Source organism: Otolemur garnettii, unplaced genomic scaffold (genome assembly GCF_000181295.1).
Source record: "Otolemur garnettii isolate 467f Iridium unplaced genomic scaffold, OtoGar3 scaffold00013, whole genome shotgun sequence".
NCBI lineage: Eukaryota > Metazoa > Chordata > Mammalia > Primates > Galagidae > Otolemur > Otolemur garnettii.
Genome location: NW_003852408.1, coordinates 29,343,754 through 29,367,974, shown reverse-complemented (window position 1 = coordinate 29,367,974; position 24,221 = coordinate 29,343,754). Strand labels below are relative to the sequence as shown.

General features: G+C 41.4%; 1 protein-coding gene across 1 annotated transcript in view; it reads right to left on the bottom strand.

The window, feature by feature from the left end:
- The window catches only part of MPP4 (membrane palmitoylated protein 4), a 46,032-nt gene that overhangs the window by 13,644 nt on the left and 8,167 nt on the right, over positions 1 to 24,221 (bottom strand). Inside the window, exons 4-12 of the mRNA XM_003785125.2 lie at positions 23,311 to 23,442; positions 21,298 to 21,379; positions 19,963 to 20,048; positions 18,013 to 18,084; positions 17,367 to 17,563; positions 11,586 to 11,650; positions 8,992 to 9,009; positions 3,961 to 3,999; positions 1,610 to 1,630 (exon numbers count right to left, since the gene is read on the bottom strand). Coding sequence (XP_003785173.1) covers positions 1,610 to 1,630; positions 3,961 to 3,999; positions 8,992 to 9,009; positions 11,586 to 11,650; positions 17,367 to 17,563; positions 18,013 to 18,084; positions 19,963 to 20,048; positions 21,298 to 21,379; positions 23,311 to 23,442 — 712 coding nt within the window. The remainder of the gene's footprint in view (positions 1 to 1,609; positions 1,631 to 3,960; positions 4,000 to 8,991; positions 9,010 to 11,585; positions 11,651 to 17,366; positions 17,564 to 18,012; positions 18,085 to 19,962; positions 20,049 to 21,297; positions 21,380 to 23,310; positions 23,443 to 24,221) is intronic.

The following is a 24,221-nucleotide window of genomic DNA, read 5'->3' as shown; positions in this document are numbered from 1 at the left end:
TGAGATTCTGTCTCTAAAAAAAAAAAAATAGTAATAAAATAAAATAAAATTATGTCTGTTGAAATATAAATCCTCAGGTATGGCATCTCTAGAAGACATAAAAAACTGCTAGGTACTTATTATACCTACTGATAATGAAGAAGCAGAGATTTAAGGAAACTGAGATGGTCAGAAAATATTCTTTATATGAGGTATCGAAAAACAGAAGAGGAAAAGAACTAGTGACTAGAATTAAAAAGTAATAGCAAATCAGATTTCCTTGTACACAGTAAGAGAAAGATGAAAGTTGCCTTAATTGAGGTAGGGATAATCTGACAAAGCAATTAGAAACCAATGAAATGGAGAAAAAGAGGAAAGATACTTGGAATCAGGTGAATAATGTTAATATGCCTCAGTAGGTTGGCAGTTTTAAAAAAATACTCGGTGGGAATTGTTGCTAATGATGTCAACATTATTTTGAGGGATAGACATTTGATACTTCCCATGTGTCATCAATAACAAATAATGTATTAAAGAAAAAGAAAAAAATTTTTTTGAGATGAAGTCTCACTGTGTTGCTCAGGCTAGAGTGCCATGGTGTCTGCCCAGCTCACAGTAAACTCAAACAGGGGGTTCAAGCAATCCTCCTGCCCCAGCCTTCCAAATAGCTGGGACTACAGGTGCCTTCTATTGTTAGTAGAGATGGGATCACTCTTGTTCAGGCTGGTCTCAAACTCCTGAGCTCAAGCAATCCTCCTTCTCAGGCCTCCAAGAGTGCTAGGATTACAGGTGTGAGCCACCACACCCAGCCAGGAAAAAGATAATTAATTCAGTATAGATTCCACACTTAGCAGTTTATTTACTATCAACATGGTGGATGTAAGTTCGCACCTGACTTTACAAATGCAAATAATGTGTCCCAATCCTATGTACTCTACTATTAACCCAAAATTTTAAAAATGGGACAGAATGTGTAGAATAAATTATTCAATAATTGCAAAGCAATGTCTGTTCTGTTTGAATGACTCTCTCCATGACTGTCTTCTAAACCACTGAGCTTTTTAATTTTTATCTTATGGAAATTTGCTGTATATTAAAGAACTACTCATTTATATGTGTAATGAGTTTTGTCCAGCAGGACATGCAGAAAGTACTTGGGTCTAGAGACAATTCTTCATTGTGTAGGACAGTCTCATGCACCATAGAACAGCTACCAGTCCTGATTCCTACCAGTTAAAAGCCAGTACTGCTCCCATCAATGTGACAACCAAAATGCCCCCCACCAAGTCCCAGAAATGCTGCCTCAGGAACAGTACTGGCCCTATGAAAAGCACTAGTTACAGTATCTCTTAATAGTACTGTTGCTGTGTTGTTTTAAAATAAATTTTATCATGCATGTTTGACATTGACAACATGATGTTGTGGATATATAGAGATAGTAAAATGGCTACCAGCATGAAGCAAAGTAACGTATCTATCATCTACGTAGTTACTTTTCAATTTTAATTTTTTTTTACTATTGATGTATTTAAATAATTATTGTATCATAACTCTAAATATGTGTTCAAATTGTACTGAAATGTGCAATATATATTTAAAAAATGGTACCAAATATTCATTTTTTACTTACCAGATTCAAATATTTCTTCATCTATCATTTTCCATGGAGGCAAAAACCAAGAATGTCATTACATTATTATCTATGCTGAGTCTATATTTTAATCATCTAATTCCCTGGCCTATGCTTCTGCCCACCCACCACCTTTAAAATTTTTTTCCTAAATCAAGGCCAAGTCATTGGTGTTCCTATGACATAATGTAAGTCTTGATGGAGACACATGGTATTGTATGTTGTACTATAATGACAATTGGGGGTACAGCTGGAGCTTAAAATAAGTAAATAAAATAAGAGAAGAAAATAAATAAGATGAAATTTAAAAAGAGGCTCAGAGGGAAGGGGAATGTTATGGGAAACGCATATAGTCTGTTGCATATGGCACAGTTTTGCTGCTGAAGAGCCTGCAGACATAGGTGAGTGGGGCTGGGGGTCCACAGCAAGGGCAGTGGGGCAAAGAGACCAAGCACAGAAAGGGCTGAGGGAGCAGGTGTGTTCAGGCAGCTGAGAAACATATGAAATAAATAAACTTCCTCATTAGTTAAAACAATTACTGTTAGGACTTTACAAAGAGATTAAGGATTAAGAAACCAGAATTTTTATGGGAGGCAATTTGAGCATTTCCAAAATGTGCACCCTTGGATCAGGCAATGCTGCATCTAAGGTGTATCCACACAGGTGTGAAAGGAAATTTTTATAAAGCTATTCACTGTAGCACTGCTTATAATAGAAAAAATCAGACATAAATGTCTGCAAATAGTCAACTGCATGAAGTGTGCAAAAACCAATAAGCTCTTCATAATAAAGAAGAGGAGGTTCTGTCTGTACAGAATCATCCACACGATGTATAAGGCAAGTTAAAAGGGCAGGAACAGAAGTGTGTATGACGTACCATCAAAGGGTATATGAAGGGAAAGGTGGGGATGAGGAGGAAGAGAGGAGAAATACATAAAGATTGCTTTTATATGCACAGAACCTGTCTGGAGGGATACCAAATAAACTGATAACTTTTCTTCCCTCAGGAAAGAAAACTGAGTAGGAGAACGAGGTAAGAAAGGAACTTCTTGGCTCAGCGCCTATAGCTCAACCTAAGGTGGCGGGTTCGAATCCCCACCCCGGGCCCGCCAAACAACAATGGCTGCAACCAAAAAAAATGGCCGGGCACTGTGGTGGGCGCCTGTAGTCCCAGCTACTGGGGAGGCTGAGGCAGGAGACTCGCTTGAGCCCAGGAGTTGGAGGTTGCTGTGAGCTGTAATGCCACGGCACTCTACCCAGGGGGACAGCTTGAGGCTCTGTCTCAAAAAAAAAAAAAGAAAGGAACTTCTTACTAAATAGCCTTTTGTGGCTTTAAATTTTTCAACTATGTGAATATATTACCTAATAAGATTATAATTCAAATTGTAGAAAGGAAATGAATGTCACTGCAAGTTCAGACAAATAAACATATGCTATTGGTAAAGTAGCATCAATGTTACTCTGCAGTTGTTACAGGAGATATATGTTAGTCTTTGAAATACCCATTATTTTAAAATTTCATATTGTTCTTTCATTTCTAAAAATCAGATTAGCCCTGATTTAGCTCTGTCAATTAATTTGAAAATTTTTTCCTAATTTACAAAAGAAAAGGAAGTATAAAAAGGTAAAAAGCTTTCATATAGTTCTCAAAAAATTGGAATTTACTACTATCTATACTAGAACCCACCAGAAGATGGCATCAAACTTAATAACAAATTATTTTACTTTATAAAAAAATTCGTATTCTGGAGGTACCCATAGCTCAGTGGGTAGGGCTCTGGCCACATACACCAAGGCTGGAGGGTTTGAACCTGGCCCAGGCCTGCTAAACAATGACAACTGCAACAACAACAACAAATAGCTGGGCGTTGTGGCAGCCACCTTTATTCCCAGCTACTCAGGAGGCTGAACAAGAAAATCACTTAAGCCCAAGAGTTTGAGGTTGCTGTGAGCTGTGATGCCATAGCACTCTACCCAGGGTGACAGCTCTGTCTCAAAAAAAAAAAAAAATTGGTATTTCAATATTTTATGATAGTCCATGAGAAGCACTGGGGATTCCAGATGTTCCATCATCTGATATGCTGAGCATTAGTAAGTGTTCCTGACATCATTGCCAAGATAGTGTTTTCCAGAACATTTTCTAGTAGGTCAGTGGGAGGCTAGCGGCATTCTCACCACTTCTTCCAAGTGTCAGAAACATAGAAAAAGGATGGAGGTGGGAGGGTCATTTTACACATTTCTTCCAGAGGAAATGCCCAGGGCCCCCCGTTGGCCGACTCTGGTTCTGATCATCTATAGCTGAGGTGCTTCATATTTCTTCTGGTGGTAAATCAACCAAGAGGAAATGTTACCTGCTTCCACACATTTCTCATCAATCTTCATGTCATCTTCTATAAAAGAACATAGAAATGGAAAGATAGAACTTTTCAACTGTGTCCAGATTCAAAACAAAATTCCCTATGTACAACTTCTTGTCAAGAGAACTCAGACCATCTGACAATAATGTTGCTCTTACAACTATTGCTCATTTGGCAAGATAGAAAGGACTACTATATTAAATGAAAATGCATGATTTGGGAGGTTATGTAACAAAATGGTTCAAAATGAAAAAGCATAGTCCTCTAAATTTTTTTTAGAGTCGAGGTCTTGCTATCTCCCCCAGGCTACCATTCAGCGGCTGTTCATAGGTGTGATCACAGCTCACTGTACCTAAGTGATCCTCCTACCTCCACCTGCCAAGTAGCTGGGACTACAGGCACCCCCTGCTGTGCCTGACAAAAAGTGTAGGCTTTTGAATGCTGGACAAAGTAGGTTATCTCTAAGCCTCTGTTCTCTTCCTGTAAATGAGGATGGTAATAGTGCCTACCACATCGAATAGAATTGAGATAAATCATGAAAAGCTCAGGCAATCGGTAAGTGCTCATAAATGTTAATTATTTTTACCTTTAACTGAAGGGCATGTAAGAGAATAAAGGAATATAACTTTTAAAACTACCTATCTTGACACTCAAATCCTGTACAAGCTCAAACCCAACTTGGAAGTTCGTTGCCCACTGCTGCCCTTCACATATCTTCTGCTACCATTAGAGCAGAGTGACACCATGGTTCTGCCTCTGTCCCTTTGCTTAACACTATTCCCTGTGGCTGTCATGCTTCAGGGTCCATTTGCCCGCTCAGGACTAAAAAATCAGTGCCCCTGCAATGAACCAGCCTGGCATTTTCTTCCTACTACCCAGAACTCTCTGCTGTGGCACATCCACTCTGCTTTTGTACCGGTAGGGTGTTTGCCTTGTTTGTGCTCCTGGAGAGCTCCATGAAAGCAGGAACTGTCTTAATAGTTTTCACAAACTTTACAGAGTGTCTTGCACATAGGACATAAATGATAAGTGATTGATTAAATTGAGTTTGTTTGAATATACATTCTGAAAAAAATGCCTTTTTTCCTTTCAGCATTATAGATCTTGTGCCTGGCACAGTGCCCAGCACATCGCAGGTGCTCAACTAAGAGTGGCTTAATAAATGATGCTTATACATGTTCCAAAAGCACAAAGTATAGTCTGCATAATAAGTTATAGTATTGGGAAGTAACACATCATCACTCCCCATTAACCTGGATGGAGTTGAAACACATTCTTCTTAGTAAAGCATCACAAGAATGGAGAAGCAAGGATCCTATGTACTCAATTCTGGTATGAGACAATTGATGACCTAGTACAGTGGTTCTCAACCTTCCTAATGCCGCAGCCCTTTAATACAGTTCCTGTGGGTCGCGACCCATAGGTTGAGAACTGCTGGCCTAGTACATGGTGGGGGGTGGGGAAATGGTGGAGCAGAGAGAGGGAAGGAGGGGAAGGGAGGGTCTCAGTGTGTGACACAGCTCTTGGGGGCGGGACACAATTATAAGAGAGATGTTACCTAACAAATGCAAGCATTGTAACCTGGTTCTTTGCATCCTCAATGATTCCCCAACAATTAAGAAAAAAAATCAGTGTGGCTCAGTGAGTAGGGCCCCAGCCCCATATACTGAGGGTGATGGGTTCAAACCCAGCCCCTGCCAAAACTGCAACAAAAAAATAGCTGGGCATTTTAGTGGGCACCTGTAGTCCCAGCTACTCGGGAGGCTGAGGCAAGAGAATTGCCTAAGCCCAAGAGCTGGAGGTTGCTGTGAGCTGTGACGCCACAGCACTCTACCAAAGGTGACAAAGTAAGACTCTGTCTCTAAAAAAAAAAAAATCACAAGATCAATTACTATTTCTAAATGAAATATAAAATATGAAAAATTTTATGAAATAATACTGTCTCATAGCAGTTCTCAATGATTCTCAGCAGTGGTTCTCAGCCTGTGGGTCGCAACCCACAAGAACTGTATTAAAAGGTCACGGCATTAGGAAGGTTGGAACCACTGTCATAGAGGTAGGAACATAGCACCGTTATTCTCTCCCTTGTATTCACTTAGAGATTGTTTTTCAGATTAGCCATTTACAACAACAACAGTGAGTTCATTAGTTTCCAGGACATAACTAGAAGGTTTTTAAAAAGGCAAACAAAAATTACAAATTACAGTCATTTCTGCTTTACAGATGAAGATACAGAGATTAGGCATGATTCTCCAGTAATAGGACAAGAAGCCCTGATTTTTTGGATATGTGATTCTGAGATCTCTCAAAATCAATAATTCCACATTATCAGCTAGGGTGGGTGTTACGGACTGAACTGTGTCCCTATAATATCCATATGTTGAAGCCCTGACACCCAGTGTGGCAATATTTGGAGATAGAGCCTCTAAGAAGGTAAGTAAGGTTAAATGAGGTTGTAAGACTGGGGCCCTGATTCAATAGGACTGGTGGCCTTATAAGAAGAGGAAGAGGCATTTCTCCTGCACTCTCTCCAAGAATCTTTATCATTTCATGTCTTAAGCTTAAATATTTTATCCAGCGAGAGCCGATTTTTTGTCAGTGGTGAAAGGTGTGGGTCCAGTTTCAGGCTTCTACAAGTCACCAGCTGAAATTGGCTTGGGAGAATACTGTATGAGGAGGACCCCTGGACAACACCAAAAATACATTACTGGGATCTGATCAAACTAAAAAGTTTCTGCACAACCAAGAAACAGTAAGTAAAGCAAGCAGATAGTCCTCAGAATGGGAGAGGATATTTGTAGGTTATGTCTCCAACAAAGGTTTGATAATCAGAATCAAAGAGAACTCAACTTATTAATAAGAAAAGAACAAGTAATCCCATTTCATTGTGGGCAAGAGACTTGAACAGAGCTTCTCTGAAGATGATAGGCACATGGCCTACAGACACATGAAAAAATGCTTATCATCTTTAATCATCAGAGAAATGCAAATCAAAGCCACTTTGAGATATCATCTAACTCCCATAAGAGTGGCTCACATAACAAGATCCCAAAACTACAGATGTTGGCATGGATGTGGAGAAAAGGGAACACTTCTGCACTGCTGGTCGGAGTGCGAGCAAATACGTCCCTTTTGGAAAGAAGTATGGAGAATACTCAGGGATCTAAAAGTAGACCTGCTGTTCGATCCTGCGATTCCTCTACTAGGTGTATATCCAAAAGACCAAAAATCACTTTATAACAAAGATATTTGCACCAGATTGCTCATTGCACCTCAATTCATAATATCCAAGTTATGGAAGAAGCCCAAGTGCCCATCAACCCATGAATGAATTAATAAATTGTGGTATATGTATACCATGGAATATTATGCAGCCTTAAAAAGATGGAGACTTTACCTCTTTTATGTTTACATGTATGGAGCTGAAACATATCCTACTTAGGAAAGTATTTCAAGAATGGAAGAAAAAATATCCAATGTATTCAGTACTATTATGAAACCAATTTACAATCACTCACACTTTCATATGAAGAATAGATCACAACTATGGCACAAGATGAAGGAGGAAGGAGGGGGAGATGGAAGGGGAGGGGGGAGGTCAGATCGAGGGAGGGTAAATGGGGGGATCACACCTATGGTGCATAATGCAGGGGTACATGTCGGATCTATTAGTTTAGAGTATAAATGTCTTAGCACAATAATTAAGTAAATGAGATGAGGTATAAATTAACCACTATGATGTAAGTGTTCCTAATTCTATATGAAATCAGCTCATTTTACCCCATAAATGATTTAATAAAAAAAATTCAACTACCATTTATATGGTGACTCTTTCTTTCTAAACTGCACCTGAAATATTAATCAAATAGCACATGATTTCTTTGTAAATGCCAAAATAAAAAATAAAGAAGAGGAAGAGGCAGTAGAGACCTCCTTCTCCCTCTCCAAGCATGTGCAGAGGAAAGGCCATGTGAGCACACAGCAAGAAGGTGTTCACCTGCAAACCAGCCCTGCTGGAACCATGATCTTGGGACCATGAGAAATAATCATCTGTTGTTTAAACACCCAGTCTGTGGTATCTTGCTATGGCAGCCCACGCTAAGACAGTGGCTGTATTAACCTCCAAGAGCACTGCATCCCCAGCCCAGGCAGGGGGACTGGGTTGTGATCCTGGGTTGATAAGCCCAGAAGCAGGCACCCTGGACTTGTCCCCCATCCCAACTCCTTCTGTTCCCATTTCTGCTATCATCTGCCTATGTCATACACCTCTCCTGTCCTTGGGGGACACAGACTGGAGCCAGGGGCTCATGTATCAGTTTTTGAAAGTCCCTCTTTGGTAGTTCTTTGCTCTCCCTTTCCAATTTCAGGGATGAAATGAGGGTGATAGTGAAGGGGACGGCTCTGCTCTCTTTTCTCCCCACTCTGAAAGCAGACAGCATCTTCTTGCATGTGTGTATGCATAAGCTTGGGTGCTGTGTATTTGATATTGTGGGTCATCAAGAAAGTGGGGGTCTAAGGGGGGAAGAGTAATAACTGAACATCCCATTTGCTCCCGATGCAGGGGCCCTTCAGGCAGATAGAGGCTTGGATCCATATCCCACTGTTTGTAACTTCTGAAAACTATTCTTATCTTCTCTGAACTTCTATCTTTTCCTCTATAAAATGGAAACAATAATTTCCCTCCAGTGTTATTTGTACATAGTGTATATAAAGCAGTTGAAACAAAACATTTGATCAGTTTCACAACTTTTATTGAGTTCTTGCCATGTGCTGTGGTAAATTGGGGGGTTGCAAATAAATGTTACTTCTCTTTTCTTTATTCCTCTCAGTGTTAGGACATATACACCTGGCCTGCATTCTTCTGAATGACAGCCTTTTATAAATTAGGATATAAATGGCTAGCACATTCCTAGGTACATAGAAAGAGCTTCATAAATTGCTGAACTGAATCGAAGTTTTACAGCTACAGGAAATTTCTAGGAGATTTTAGAAATAAGAGTTTTTTTTCCAAATACAATTTCTTACCTTCTTCCATAGAGATGACTGAGTGTAGGCAAATGATTGAAGCAGGAAAAAAGAGAACACAGGTTAACTTACAATAAAACAAACAAAGTGCTAAGATTATCATAATATTCTGGGTTTATTGTCTAGAAATTCAGTGAAGATTTAGAAATAAAATGATAAATGCTCTGTAGAAATGAATATATTTATGAGCCTTGTTGGAAATGGGAATCTATTTGCTTCTGGTAAAGCCCATTTCCTTCCATCCCAATAAACTCTAAAAAGGGTTTCAATCTAATCATTTCTGAATTAATGTGCTTAGTTCAGCATAGTTTAGGAACTCAAATCTAGAATGGAAAGAGTAAAGAAGGAGAAAGAAAGAATGAAAGGAAGGGAAGAAAGAAAGAAGGGTGACAAATATAGGTGCATCTTCAGTAAACAACTTTTTAGTTTTGGATTTTTGTTTTTTGGGGCTTTTCTGTTGTTGTTGTTTTTGTTTGTTTTGAGACAGAGTCTCACTCTGTTGCCCTGAATAGAGTACTGTGACATCATCATAGCAACCTCAAACTCTTGGGTTTGAGCAATCCTCTTGCCTCAGCCTCCTGAGTAGCTGGGATTACAGGCGCCCGCCACAATGCCCAGCTCTTTTTAGAGACGGGGTCTTGCTCTTGCTCAGGCTGGTCTTGAACACCCGAGCTCAAGCAATCCACTTGCCTCGGCCTCTCAGAGTGCTGGGATTACAGGTATGAGCCACTGTGCCTGGCCAGTAAACAAATTTGTAGTAACCATCTGCAAACTAAGATAGGCCTAGAATTTTTCAGTAACTCTTGATTAATAAAATTGCCTCTAACTCTTAGCTGCCTACCCCCAAGATTATTTTTTCCTATAGTAAGGTTAAAACAGAGCCAAAACTTTAAAATCATACTGTTTGCAGCATCATCTCCAATTGTTGTTCAAAACAATGATTGAGTGGTTTAGAAAATGATTATTCTCCATCAGAAATATTCCCTGTGAGAAGTGATCCTTCAAGTTCCAACCCAGGGCTCCTGGACTTAGAGATTTGTAAGGATAATAATAAGGCAATGCAAACTACTTTCGGCATGGACTGTTCTAGAGTCTAATATAAATCATAGTTAGCCTGCATGAGCAAATTAAATGTCAACCAGTGGTCATACTGCCCATAGTTATCAGATGCTGATGAGATGCTCTAATTAGCATTTCCATGTGCCTTTGATAAACGAAATAGGAAAATAAAGAATTCTTTTAATTTAGTTTGGTACCAAAAGAAGACTTTTTTAAAACATGAGAGAAATACTAAAATATCATTATGTAAATTATGTCGTGAAAAATGTTGCTTATAATTTTTTAAAAAGTGGTATTGTACCTGTTATTATAACCTTATAAATTATGTATTCATTCATAACTGAAAGGTAACACAAAAATATTGTCAATTGGCAATGAGAAGGAATAAGAGTGTTTTCTTCTTTCAAAAAATGTCTTTATAGTTGTTATTATATCCTTTCTTTTCTTTCTTTTTTTTTTTGAAACAGAGTCTTACTCTATTACCCCAGCTAAAGTGTCATGGCACTAGCCTAGCTCACAGAAACCTTGAACTCCTGGTTTCAAGCGACTGTCCTGCCTCAGCTTCCTGAGTAGCTGGGACTACAGGTGCCTGCCACAACACCCAGCTGATTTTTCTATTTTCTTGTGGAGATCAGGTCTTCTTGCTCAGTCTGGTCTCAAACTCCTCAGGTCAAATGATCCTCCTGGCTCAGCCTCCCTGAGTGCCAGGATTATAGGCATGAGCCACCGTACTCAGCCCATCATATTTTTTCAATAGGGAAATCAAAGGAAAAGTAATTTTCAGCTTAGAGAAGTGAAAAATAATAATGTGAAAGAGGGCTTGCCATGGGTAAATCTATAAAATTGGCACTATCATCTACTTTAGTGTCCTTCCAGGCTTCTCTCTGTGTCCCCTCCCTCCTCCTGTTGCCCTGTCCCCTTCCTTAACTCCTTTCCAGAGGCTTCCTGCAGGCCATTTTGGAAGGGCCTCACTCAGTTTTTTCCAGCTGGGCTCTGCCAAGCTGTAGCAGCCTTTTCTAAGGCAGTAAGGAGTTGATAAGCATTTACCACCAAGGTGCCCTTTATTAACCAACCCCACTGCAATTAAATAATATTGTCTAACAATCAAACTGCACTAATGCAGTAATAGTTGAGTCCCATATTTATTCCTCAAAGGCACACACAACTGTCATTCCGTGCTTCTAAATAGAGTGAAAATTAAGCCCTCTGAATTGATAGAACCCAAGTGTAGGCTCGTGTGGCTATGCAGCCATCTTTGCCAGTCTCTGCAATAGTGCACATATGAGCTCCACCGATCATGGAGGACTCTAAGTTAGGGAGGGATGGCTTAACGTGTTCCAAACACAAGAGCATTTGCATCTTCATATACTGAAAACTCTTCTAAATCCCAAGGAATGAATGTCTTTGCTAGGACTTCAAATGGCTGGCTTCGAGGGAGATAATGTGGGAGCAGAAGGGAGATCCAGCCCCAGGAGAGAGGGAGCAGGCTTCTCCAGGATGTACACATGTTGAAATTGAGTCAGCCACATACTCACATTTGGTTGATTTGAGGCAGGTATGAGGCTGGTATGGCTGAGACCACCAGAATTCCCTTTGTTTCCTATACAAAAAAGAAATACACTTTGAGAAAAAACCCAAAAACAACCAGGTTAACCCAGGTGACAAAGACCCTGGATAACCACAAAAAAGAATGCTGTCTAGAATTCTGTTGCCTTCATCCAAGAAAAAAGGGTGATCTCTGCTCCAATGACATTGTAAGGCACATTTCCCAAACACATAGCCTTTTTCATCACCTCCTCTGCTTCACAGGCTCTTTTTGGAGTACAGAGTGACAGTCTGGCCCATGACTACAAGTTCAAGTGCACAGAACTTGAGTCAATGATCTATGGTAATTTGCTTTTTGACCATGGCAGCCTGTCTCAGTGGTCTTGTTAGAATTCTCATAGCATACTCAGGTTTCCCGCTGAGACTGTTCACGTCTCTACAGCTCCTTTAGATGCTCAGCTCCTCTTGTGATCTTAGCACCTCCTGGGCTCCAGGGCAAGGCCTCACCTTTCTTGGCCCCTGAAATCTCTATTGACTTATTCCTCTTCCCATGGGTCCCCTTACAACAATTCCTTTCCTTGCCTGCTTCAAAGCAACTTTCTAAGCAAAATTGCTCTTCTTTCTCTCTTATTCACTATGAAGTTTAGAGCAAGAGAAGATCTTGAGCGCTTCTGTCCTTTGCTACTCAACTTGTGGTTCCCACCTGTAGCATCAGCTTTGCCTGGGAGTCCTTTGAGAAATGCAGAATCTCAGTCCTCACCTCAAACCTTACAAATTCTATGGAATCTTCTTTATAGACCCCAGGTAAGTCACGTGCACAATGAAGTTTGTAAAGCACTAATCTAGTTGATCTTTTCTCAAACTTTGGAGGACATCTGAGATGTTAAAATGCAGATTTCTGGGTCCCCAGGTCTCCAGCCTCTGATTCTCTAGGGCAGGGTTTTTCAACCTTTTTTATCTCACATACACTTGAACCTATGCTTAAACTTTCCCTGCACACTTAGATTAAGTTGATAAAAAAAAAAAAGAGTAAAAATTCTAATTCACATTAGGGTTGAAGAAAGATCAAGTTGGCTGGGTCTATAATCCTTGCACTCTAGGAGGCCAAAGCAGGTGGACTGAACTCAGGAGTTCAAGACCAGCCTGAGTAAGAGTGAGACCTCATCTCTACTAAAAATAGAAAAACTAGCCAGGTGTTGTGGTGGGCACCTGTAGTCCCACCTACTTGGGAGGCTGAGGCAAGAAGATGCCTTGAGCCCCAGAGTTTGAGGTTGCTGTAAGCTGTGATGCCATGACACTCTGCCGAAAGGAGGATCAAGTCAGTCCGTTTTCCTAACTACAGAAATAAGGAAACGGATTCAAGGAAGTCAAAGGCAGAGTGGTGAGGCTGAACAGTTAGCAGCATGACACATTTGTGATATAATTTGAAAGTGACAGACAGGGCTGTAACAGACCTGGGTTCCAATCTTGCTTCCCTTCCTTAAGATCTTAGACAATCTCCTCACTTCTGAAACTTAGTTTCCCATTTATGCAATGGAGCTAGTGTATATTGAAGGTATTTTGGGGACTGAATAATGTGTATAACCTTACTTTCAATTCTTAATTAGCATAGACATGCAAGGCATTCTGATTCATTAATTATTTGAAGCAATAATACAGGTAAATAGTAAAAATTTTAACAATATAAATTAGTAAGGCTTCTTCCCTCCCATCTGTCCAGTTTCTTGGGTACTCTTCCAAAAATATCCACTGCATAATTAAGGTACTTTAATTCACAGTACATGCAGGCTGGGCGCCTGGGGTCTTGATTTCTTCTTAGATGATGGCCCACTAAGTATCTGTTTCCTGATCGTTAGCCTTGTGCACTTTCCCGGGCCACTCTCTGGTTAGTCACCCTCCAATATGATCTCTCTGCCTGTCTCTCCATCTGTATCTCTCATCTCGCTCCTTAGGCTAGACCCCTGCATCCTCTCACGTCCCGCCCTTCCACCCTCCCACCCCCGTCTTCTCTGGGAGCTCTTGGTTTTTCATTCTTGCAAACGATGTCCTGTATGTCTTCACCTTACACCCAAGTCATATCTTCGTGCCAAAAATATTTGCTACTTTAGCACAAAACATCAACCTCTAACTCCCGCAGTTTGTGTAGAGTTATTCTGCACTCCTTCAGATCAGTGTTACTCTCCATGAAGATGCCCTTTTAGAAGAGACCTTTCTCTCCATTCTTTCACACTCCTCTAAAATCAGATCTGATTTTCTACCTGTAGAAAGTTAAAAAACAAAACAACCCCCAGCTACTTTGATTCAAAGATCTATCATCTTATAAAGAGCACAGAAGTGTTTTATCTGCTCAGCCACTGTTCCTTAGTACAATGTTGCTCTTCACACACTTACTGGAAGTGCCTGAGGGGCTTAGATACACTGCAGGTTCCTGGTCTGTGTCCATGATCCACTGAATCAGATTCTCTGGGAATAGGGCCCAGGAATCTGTATTTTAACAAGATTCCTCCCCACCCCCACCCCCATTAATTTTTATTCACAGTGAAGTTTACCTGGGAAGAGAGAAAAATTACTTGCAGATATCAAGAGTCTCATTTATCAAGGCTCTGAGAAACTAGTGACTTTCAGTCTGTCATCTGGGCAGACCTCTTGCAAAGATGTGACAATGGATTTGATTTCAAAAATTCTCTTCTAGTCCTTTAAGGGCCCTCCTGGTTTTCTGACTGAGAGTCAGGGGAACATGAAGTACCTTCTCTCATTGTCTCTGATAAGACATTTGTGTAGGCTTGGTGCCTGTGGCTCAAGTGGCTAAGGCACCAGCCACATACACCTAAGGTGGCAGGTTCGAATCCAGCCTGGCCCACCAGACAATAATGATGGCTGCAACCAAAAAATAGCCGGGCGTTGTGGTGGGTGCCTGTGGTCCCAGCTACTTGGGAGACTGAGGCAGGAGACTCGCTTGAGCCCAGGAGTTATAGGTTGCTGTGAGCTGTGATACCACTGTACTCTACCAAGGGGGACAGCTTGAGGCTCTGTCTCAAAAAAAAAGACATTTGTGTAGACTCTGCTGTTGACATAGTGCTCCTAAATGAAACTGTTTATGTTCTTATTATCATATTATATTTGCATGTAGCAAGTACTAAAAACAGCATGACAACTTTCCCCTGTCCTTTATTTGTTCCTAACCCAATAAACCCATAATTCTGTGCATTCTTTACAAGACCACCACCTGAGCCTCCTCACCACTTTCTGCCCTGAAACCCTGAGGACTAATCTCATTAGGCCTTTATCCCTGTTCATGTCCTTCAGTCCCCAAGCCCAGGTCATCCCTTATCCCTGAACTTTAATCCCTATAAGGCCCTGGCCACCTCTCCCTGAACCCTTCCACACACCTCTGGATCACACGGCAAAGCTTCAGCAAACTCTCAGGCCTTAGCCTCTCCTTGGAGCCACTCACCTTCCTGCTCTCAGTGAAACCCGGCCCTCCCTGAGGTCCCTGCTCCCCCTGCAGCTTTCAAGAAGTGGCTGTTTCCTCTCCCACTCCCAGCCATGTGCTGGTGAGCCAGCCCTGGGGAGGGAGCGCTGACTCAGCTGTTGGTGATTTCCGTAGTGTCCGAACTCTCACTGGGGCTGATTTCAAGCCACCACTCTGCCTTCTCTGGACGTGGATGTGAGAGAGATGCCACAGAGGGCTGCAGCACGCCCCTGCACACGCCCTCATCCTACTGTGCCTGGAAGTGGGATGTGTGTCCTTGCTTCTCATTGTCACTTCCAGGTCATTGTCCCTCTTCCCGAGGAGCCCCCAGCTTTGAATATTATCTTACCAGGTCGCCATCACCAGGCCTCTTCTGCACTCTCAACATTATTCATTTGTAATTCTCGATGATTTCAGCAACACAGAGATGCCTCTTCCATTTGGGTCCCTCCAGTGCTTGACCTCCTCTTTTCCAGTGACCTTCCCCTCTTCCTCTCTCAGCCGCTCCTCCCACTGTCATACTGCCATCTCTCCTTAATTCCAATTTCTAGCATTCCTTTCTCCCACCAGCTCCTCTCTTCTTCCCACCCCCAGGACCTGTCATCCCTTGATCTTACTTCCTTCTCACTGATCCTTACCTGCCTCACTTCCTGGTCTCTCTTCTTAACAGCTTAAATGGCACGGTCCATCCTCATAACCACTTCCTTGGCCCTTTCTTGATTTGCTGTTAAATCCAGCCCTCTATCTAATTTGGACCTGTACTCAGAGTCACTTCACATCCATGACCTTTAACTTAAGTAGACCCTTAATGCTGATCATCCTATATTTGCCTAATCCATTTGCTCTCCAGCTCTTGTGGGAATTTTCAAGCCCTCCGCTCTCTCCTTCCTGACATCCCCTTAGCCACCCTCCTCTCAGCTTATGGCATTGCTTCTCATTTCACTAAGATAATAAAAGAATCTGGAAGAGAACACCGCTAGGCTTCCACCACATCCTCTACCCTCAGGGTGCCTGTGTACTTCCCTCCTGCTACTCTTGCTAAGGGTGAACTGCTTGTGGTTCTACATCAGGCCAACTCATCTGTGTCCTTCTACCTGCTCATGGGCATCAACAATGGCAATTCTCTTCTCTTTCTCCTGTATCATAAAAATTTTCCCTCTCACTATATTATTCCTACCAGCATGATGTACCTAATCTAAAAATTTCTCTCATGTTCTTCCACTTTTCCCCCTAGCTATTTCTCCATTGCTCTACTTGTACCAAAATGTCTCAGAGGGTTTACCATCCTTACTATCATCAATTTATTCAAATCCCACTCTAATAAGGATTTTGGCTCCACCCCTCCACTGAGATTGCTTTTTTCAAGATCATCAATGACCTTCATGTTGCAAGATCTAATGGTTAATGGTTAATCCTTGACCTTCTCAGTAGAAGTTGACGTTGTTCAGGAAGACACCAAATAGTTTTGATTTTCATCCTGCCTCATTGGTCATTCCTTCTCAGCGTCCCTTTGCTGGTCTTTTTCTTCTCGATCTCTTAACACTGATAGAAGCTTGGATTCTTCTCTTTCCTATCTTCACTCACTCCCTCTGTGACCTCAGCAGACCTCAGTAACCTAAGGCAAGTGTGTGGGTTGAGAGTCTGAAATCTCAACTCAGGCTTGAAGGAGCAATAAAATTACAGCTTTTTAATCTTAGTCTGTTTGGGCTGCTATAACAAAATAGCAGGAGGTTTTTTTATAGTTTATAAACAACAGAAATTTACTTCTCACAGTTCTGGAGGCTGGGAAGTCTAAGATCAAGATGCTAGCAGATTTGGTATCTTGTGAGGGTGCATTCTCTACTTCAGAGACAGAAACTTCTAGCTGACTCCTCGTATGGTAGAAGGGCCAAACAAGCTCCCATGGGCTTCTTTTATAAAGGCACAAATCCAATTCATAAGGATGGAGCCCTCTTAAAGGCCCCACTTCTTAATACTATTGCATTAGGAATTTGGTTTCACCATATGGATTTGGCAGGAGATATAAACATTCAGACAATAGCACTTTTAAGTTTAATTTATTTTTCCAAACACTTTTCTCTCTTTTCTAGCTGATATGGTTATTCAGGTCCCTGTGGCTTTAAGATGCTTAGGGTGTATCAGCAAGTTGACATTAGGATTTATAAATCAGTTTGTGTGTGTTCATTCATTCATTTGTTCCTCTCCTTTATTTCATCTTAACTGTAGTAACAGAAGCCTGAGAAAACATTTTATTTCCTGATAGCCCAGGCCTGAGTCCAAGAGTGATGACTTTTCTTACCTCTTTAGAAGTTGTTTAGAAGGTATTAACCCAGCACAGGTAGCAAGATCTGAGATTTTCCGGGCCTGCCACCAGAGGGCATCATTCTGGTCCACAATCTGGAGGATGTCCCCCTTCTGGAAAGGCAATCCAGCGTCCATGCAGGGGATGTTGGGATCCTCCTGGGGCCAGTACTCAGTCATGGCACGAACGTACACCTGACGACAGATGCATAATGGTGCCATCAGAAGGTGCATAATGATGCCATCAGAGGAACCCTAGCCCATGGGCTGTCACTACTTAAAACCATTTCTCCCACTTCTCTACCACTCCAGTCTTTACTCTCCACGTGCACTGAAAAAGACAACTTGCTTCCTGAACTGAATCTAAGTGCCATGAAAAAAAATGTCTTTAGGAATAGAATCTCTGAGAAGTTTTTGCTCATATTGTCACCATGTTTGATGTTGTTTCTTGACATCTTAGTATCCACCTCCTTTTCCCTTATTCATTTACTCATTTTGCCTTTCAGGTCATCAGCATTGAAAAACACCTAACAGTGTTGAACACATGTCCAACACAGGGTAAGTGTAGAGGATAGTATCATTTAGCCATTGTTATTGTTATACGGGATACTGTATGTGAGATTAAAGACTCAGTAAATTCTTACCGTCTTCTGGTTATTCACAGGAGGGTCAGAAACTGGAACCACCTTGAACATGATTGTGTCTCGAGACATGGCCTAGGAAATGAGAAAGGGACACAGATGACATATCACAGAACTAATAGGGTTACTGGGGCTTGGTAGATGGGGTTACAATGGAACCTGTCCAGGTCTAATGGTGACATCCCCTGCAGAGACTTCCATAGGGTTCAATAGCTACCTGTCACCATCTAGAAATGGAAATTAGGAAGCAATGTATCTCTGCTTCTGCCCCGTTGTGGGACTCTGGGGTAACTGGTCTGATAAAATATACACTGAGGTGGCCTCTTCCAGGAACCCTCCACCTCCTTGCCAATAGAAATACCCACCCAGCAAAGTCTTCTTCCCATAGGCCCTGGGGAAGAGATGAGAGCTCTCTCTCTAGCTTTCCCTCCTCACTAATTATGCAGAAAGCATTTACTGAACGTGTTTCTGTACAAGATACCCCTGATGGGGAAGAAGAGAGGATCCAATTTTCTGGGAGAACTGACAAATTTCCAAACTAATGGTGGCAATGAAGAGTCCTCAGAGTGAAGGGAGAGACAAAGAATCTGCCAGCCTAAGAGAGAGGTAGAATCCCTTGTTACATACACTGTGACAGGCAGTAATGATCTAGAAATTAACAAGACCCTATTCTTACTCTTAGGAATTTCACAATCCCACTGTCTTGGCAACTCGACAACTGACACCAGAAGGGAGGACTGAAATAGGGGTGGGCATGTCTGTGACTCACACTCCCTCAAGCTGTTTTTGTAGCACCTTGCATAACACAAGGAATCTTGCATCAGTGGCTTGCAAAATATTTAGGTGTTTGCTATATTCCTTATAGTATGTACAATCCCTTACCTTAGTCTCTAAGCCATCATTGTGAAAACCTCGAGTTCCCTCGGGAGCCCAGTTTGAGAACCTCTAGTCTACATAATATATAGTGATCAACCTTGGGCTCCACACTTGGGATGTGCGTGGGTGTAGACAGGTGGGGGGCATGTTGCTATGGCTATTAACAACTGAACTATGATTCGGGGAATGAGCTGAGGGGTAGGAGTGGGAACCTGAGCAAGCCCAATGTCTTATATAATCAGGTTATCAATCCCTAGCTCCAGCCACCAAGGAACAGTGGCAGAGCCACTAAGGATGTCTCCCTCCATATAAGCTGCCATCTGATGACTACTTTCTTCCCCCAAAGCTGTGCTCAAGGAAGATGTTAAACAGATTTAAGCTGTTTTTTGTTTGTTCATTTGTTTTGTTTTGAGGCAGAGTCTCACTCTGTTGTCCTAGACTAGAGTGCTGTGGTATCATAGCTCATAGCAACCTTAAACTCCTGGACTCAAGAGATTCTCTTGCCTCAGCCTCCTGAACAGCTAGGACTACCCACACCTGCCAGTAGGCCTAGCTAGTTTTTCTATTTTTTAGAAGAGACAGGGTCTCACACTCCTAAGCTCAGGCAATCCACCCACCTCAGTCTCCCAGAGGAGAGAGAATTACAGGTATGAGCCAGTGTGCCTGGACAGGTTTCAGCTATATTGATACATTAGGTGAATGAGGGGTGGTTTGCTCAGGTTCTGACTCTGCTCCAAAGCTTCTCTAAAGTCTCACTCTGCCCACCCTGGGCTCAGTTTCCAATGGAGCAACCCAGGTGATGAGGGAGCTGAGCTGGGGGACCTGGCAATCTCCCTGAGGCTGAAAGAGCAGCTTGGGGAGGGAAGTTTCCCAGCTGGGGAAACTTCTGGGGGAGCAGAGGAGGAAGGTCACCACACAGCATGGTGACAGACAGGCCTGGGGGGTAGGAGACAGGAAGCTGTCAAGAGAACTCAAATCACCGTCACATTACAATGCACACACGTGGGCTTTATGGTCCTAGGGCAGCCTTGGAATTTCACTAAGTCACAAACAAAAAAGCAGAGAGAAGACTGTTACCAGAATATGGATCACTTGTTCAGGGTCCAGCCCCTCCACTGAAACTCCATTCACTTCCACTAGTTTGTCTCCAGCATACAGCAACCCTATGCAAATAGGAACACAAAACAAAGGACACAAAGAAATAGGACAAAAAAGAGAGGTAGATATTCCAGTAGATATTGAACAAATTCACTGACCCAAGTCTGCTGTAAAGTTTTTAAATGTACTGTAAAATAATCATTATAAAGCAAACTGGTTATTCCAACTTACACTACCACCAGAAATGTGTAAGCATTCCATTTTTCCACCTCTTCACCAGCACTTGGTGTTAACTGATTGTGATATGTTTATTTTTGCTATTCTGATACTATAAAACAAAATCATAACACTGGCAGTCAAAACAAAGATATCAGGGCCATAAGTAAATGATCAATGAGAAAAAAATGGGGGAGGGATGTGGAGAAACTTGGCATTTAAGATTAAGCCTTGACAAATATGAGTAAAAGAATGGAGTTGTCATAGCAATCAGACTAGAAGCAGGGTAAGATCATGCAACAGAAACCAAGGATGATTAAAATTGCAAGAAAGGTATCAACAGTATCAACTGTGTAGAGAAGTAGGAATAAAACCGAGGAGGAAGGAAGGGTCAATGGATTTAGTTTGCAGTTAGGACATCCTTGGTATTTATAAGAATGCTGAGGCATAAACTGTGTGCCAGGTTTCAGGGCCTATGGGAGGTGGGGAATTGTGACAGGTAGATAATCACTCATGTCAGAAGCACAGCAGTGAAAGAATGAAAAATTGGTTGACTGGTAGAAAGATTTAGCAAAAGGGTTTTCAAGATGGGGAAGACCTATGCCTTTTTTTTTTTTTTTTCAGTTTTTGGCCAGGGCAGGGTTTGAACCCACCACCTCCAGCATATGGGGCCAGTGCCCTACTCCTTTGAGCCACAGGCACTGCCCAACAGCTATGCCTTTTTGAAAGTAGAAGGACTAAGTGAGGAGAAAAAGCTGGGAATATAAAATCAGGCAGACCTGGACTAAAATTCTAACCCAAACTGTGTAACCTTGAGCAAGTTAGTTACTTACTCTCATTGAGCTTTAGTTTCCTCATTTGTAAGACAGCATGAGGTTGCCATGAGGAGGCAAACTGAGAGGTCATTAACATGGTGCCTATAAGGGAAGGGGAGTAAGATTTCTCTGGAATATTCTTTCTTTGTTGCTTTAGTCAAGCAGTACAACTTATCAAAACCCTGACCCAAGTTAGGAAAGTAGGGATTCTCTGGAAAGAAGATTAAATAATCAAACATTTCCTATTTTTCTAGTGACACTGTTCTCTACTACTCCAGCTTACCACTCTTCTCGGCCAGCCCACCATGGATGACCCTGGCCACTAGGATGTCCCCTGTCATCTCGTGGCGCTTGATGGTGGCTCCCTGGAGAGAGAACACAAAGAGATTCCTCTTTTACAGGCCAGGTGTGCTGGGTCACTCCTATAATCCTACCGGTCTGTGAAGCCAAGGAGGGTGGATTGCCTGAGCTCACAGGTTCCTGACCAGCCTGAGCCAGAGTGAGACCTTGTCTCTGAAAATAGTCAGGGGTTGTGGTGAGCGCCTGTAGGCCCAGCTACTCAGGAGCCTGAAGCAAGAGAATCACTTGAGCCCAAGAGTTCGAAGTTGCTGTGAGCTATGATGTCACAGTGCTCTACAGAAAGCAAGAAAATGAGATTCTGTCTCTAAAAAAAAAAAAAAAAAAAAATCCCTCTTTTACCTCACTTGACCACTCTTCTGGTGGCTTCTCTCAGTGTAGCTCTGGTTTTTCAGATGAGGATATTTATACCAACCAGGGAGGGAGAGGGGGACCACACAGTGCACTGAGGCCTATCTGTCATATTATGGCATTAAAAGCAAAGGGCATGCAGCTTTGGCTTCTAAGTTCTCAATCCAATCACATAGACATAAAAAAAAGAAAAATTAGGTCCTTCTAAAGATAAAGAAAGCTCCCACAGTTACAAGCTAATCAAAGGACTACCCTTAGGATATAAAGTTAATGCCTTACTTAGTTTCTCAGAGAGGAGAAAAACTTAGGCTAATGCATTGGAAGGGAGTGAAATAAATGCACATGTCAGAGAGCCAAGTAAAACAAAATACATGCAGCTTGTTTCTCACACAAGTCTCTTAAGTCTTGTCTTATTTTCAAAAAAGAAAAATGCTAAGCAGAAATCTTTTGTGAGTGAAAACATTATGACATGAAACAAGTTTGAAGTCACAGGCAAAAGTCATACAGTTTACACACATTACTATCACTGTATGAGAGGACTTCAAAAAGTCTGTGGAAAATGGGTATGATGAAAAAACTATGGATGGATTTCAAATTTTTTTTTTTTTTTTTTGCACCAAAAACAACGAATGCTAACTTGTTACAACATGAACAGGATCTAGTTTGGTTCGGCTTACATAATTCTGACTGAAAAATTTATGTTGAGCAAACTGTTTGGCACTCGCTGGGTGCCAAAACCATCGTCCCCAGATGAGCTTCAGACAAGCGCAGAGCTTTCCATGAAAACTTTGAACAAGTGAATCACAATGCTGAAGCCTTTCTCTGAAGAGTTGTACCAGGAAAGAAACATGGATTTACCAGCATGATCGTGAAGACGAAGTCTAATCAACGCAGTGGCTACCAAGAGGTGGAGGGGTCCAATCAAAGTAAAAGCAAGTAAAGGTTATAGCAAGGTTTTCTGGTGTTTTTTTGTATTTTTTTTTTTTTAAGAGACTCAGAGCATTTTGCCTGTTAACTTTCTGGAGGGCCAAAGAATGATAACATCTGCTTATGATAAGAGTGTTTTGAGAAAGTTAGTTAAAACTGTAGCAGGAAAATCCCCAAGAAAGCTTCACCTGAGAGTTCATCTCCATCACGAAAATGCTATTACTCATTCCTCTCAAACAAAAAAAAAAAAAAACAATTTTGTGAGACATCATTAGGCATCCACCTTACAGTTCTTATTTGGGTCCTTTCGACTTTCCTTTGTTTCCTACTCTTAAAAAAATCTTTAAAGGCATACTTCCTCAGGTAATGTGAAAAAGTCTGCACTGACATGGCTAAACATCCAGGACCCTTAGTACTTTGGGGATAGACTAATGGCTGTTAGCACCGCCTACAAAAGTATCTTGAACTTGATGGCATTTAGAACGAGAAATAAGGTTTATATTTTTTATTTTTTAATCTTTTAATTTCAGTTTTCCACAAATTTCTCAAGTCTTTTCCTGTATGTGACTGCAGACCATTGCCTAAGTAAGTATGAGATGTAACTTAGTTCACAGTTAACCCTGGTGCGATTCTAAATGAAAAGATAAGACAAGTTCCTTACCAGGGGCTGTTGGTTTTTCACCAAACAAACAATCCTCATGGCTTCCTCGCTCTCAGGGATGTTGTCTGGCAGTGGAGGAAGTAGGGGCTCAAAATCTTTCTGAGCTACTGTGTCATGGGCACTGAGCAAGGCCTGGGTACAGGGAAGGAAAAGGTGAACAAATGTCACACGCAGGACACAACCATATAGTGAGTGGTGACTAACGCTGTGTAAGACACATGACCCCCAAAACAAACACCAACATGTACGTGTCAGGAACAATTCTAAGCATTTTATGTGGATTAATTCAACCTTCACTATAATTCTATGAGGCAGGTACATTTATTATTCCCAATTTACAGATAAGGAAATAAAACACAGAGAAGTTTAAACAGTGTACAATACACTTTCATTTCTGCTAAAATTTATTATTCTGTGTTGTTCTCATTTCCTGGAAGCCCATGTGGTGCTCTGATGGAGTTTAAACTACAAAACAACTTTTGTAACATTTTCTCTAATTAAGGAAGAATGAGGTGCAGTAATCAAAACACCTTGCTGACTTAATTTGTCAGGAACACACAAGGGCCCCTGTAGAACAGAATGAGGAAAAGTAGTTCCCTGGTTTAAGGTATGATCAAAGAATTTCTCCAAATAGCCCATTCTGTTTCATTCCATGGGGTGAGGAAGCTGTCATTCTTCAGCCCTGTCTGAGATTGCTAAAATATTCCCAAATTGGACATGAATGGATTAATAAACTGTGGTATATGTATACCATGGAATACTATTCAGTCATAAAAATGATAGAGATTTTGTATCCTTTTTGTACAACTTGGATAGATTTGGAGAACACTCTCCTAATATCACACGAATGGAAAAACAAGCATGTACTTGGTACTGATTTAAAATTTGTGGATTAACAACAAAGACTCACA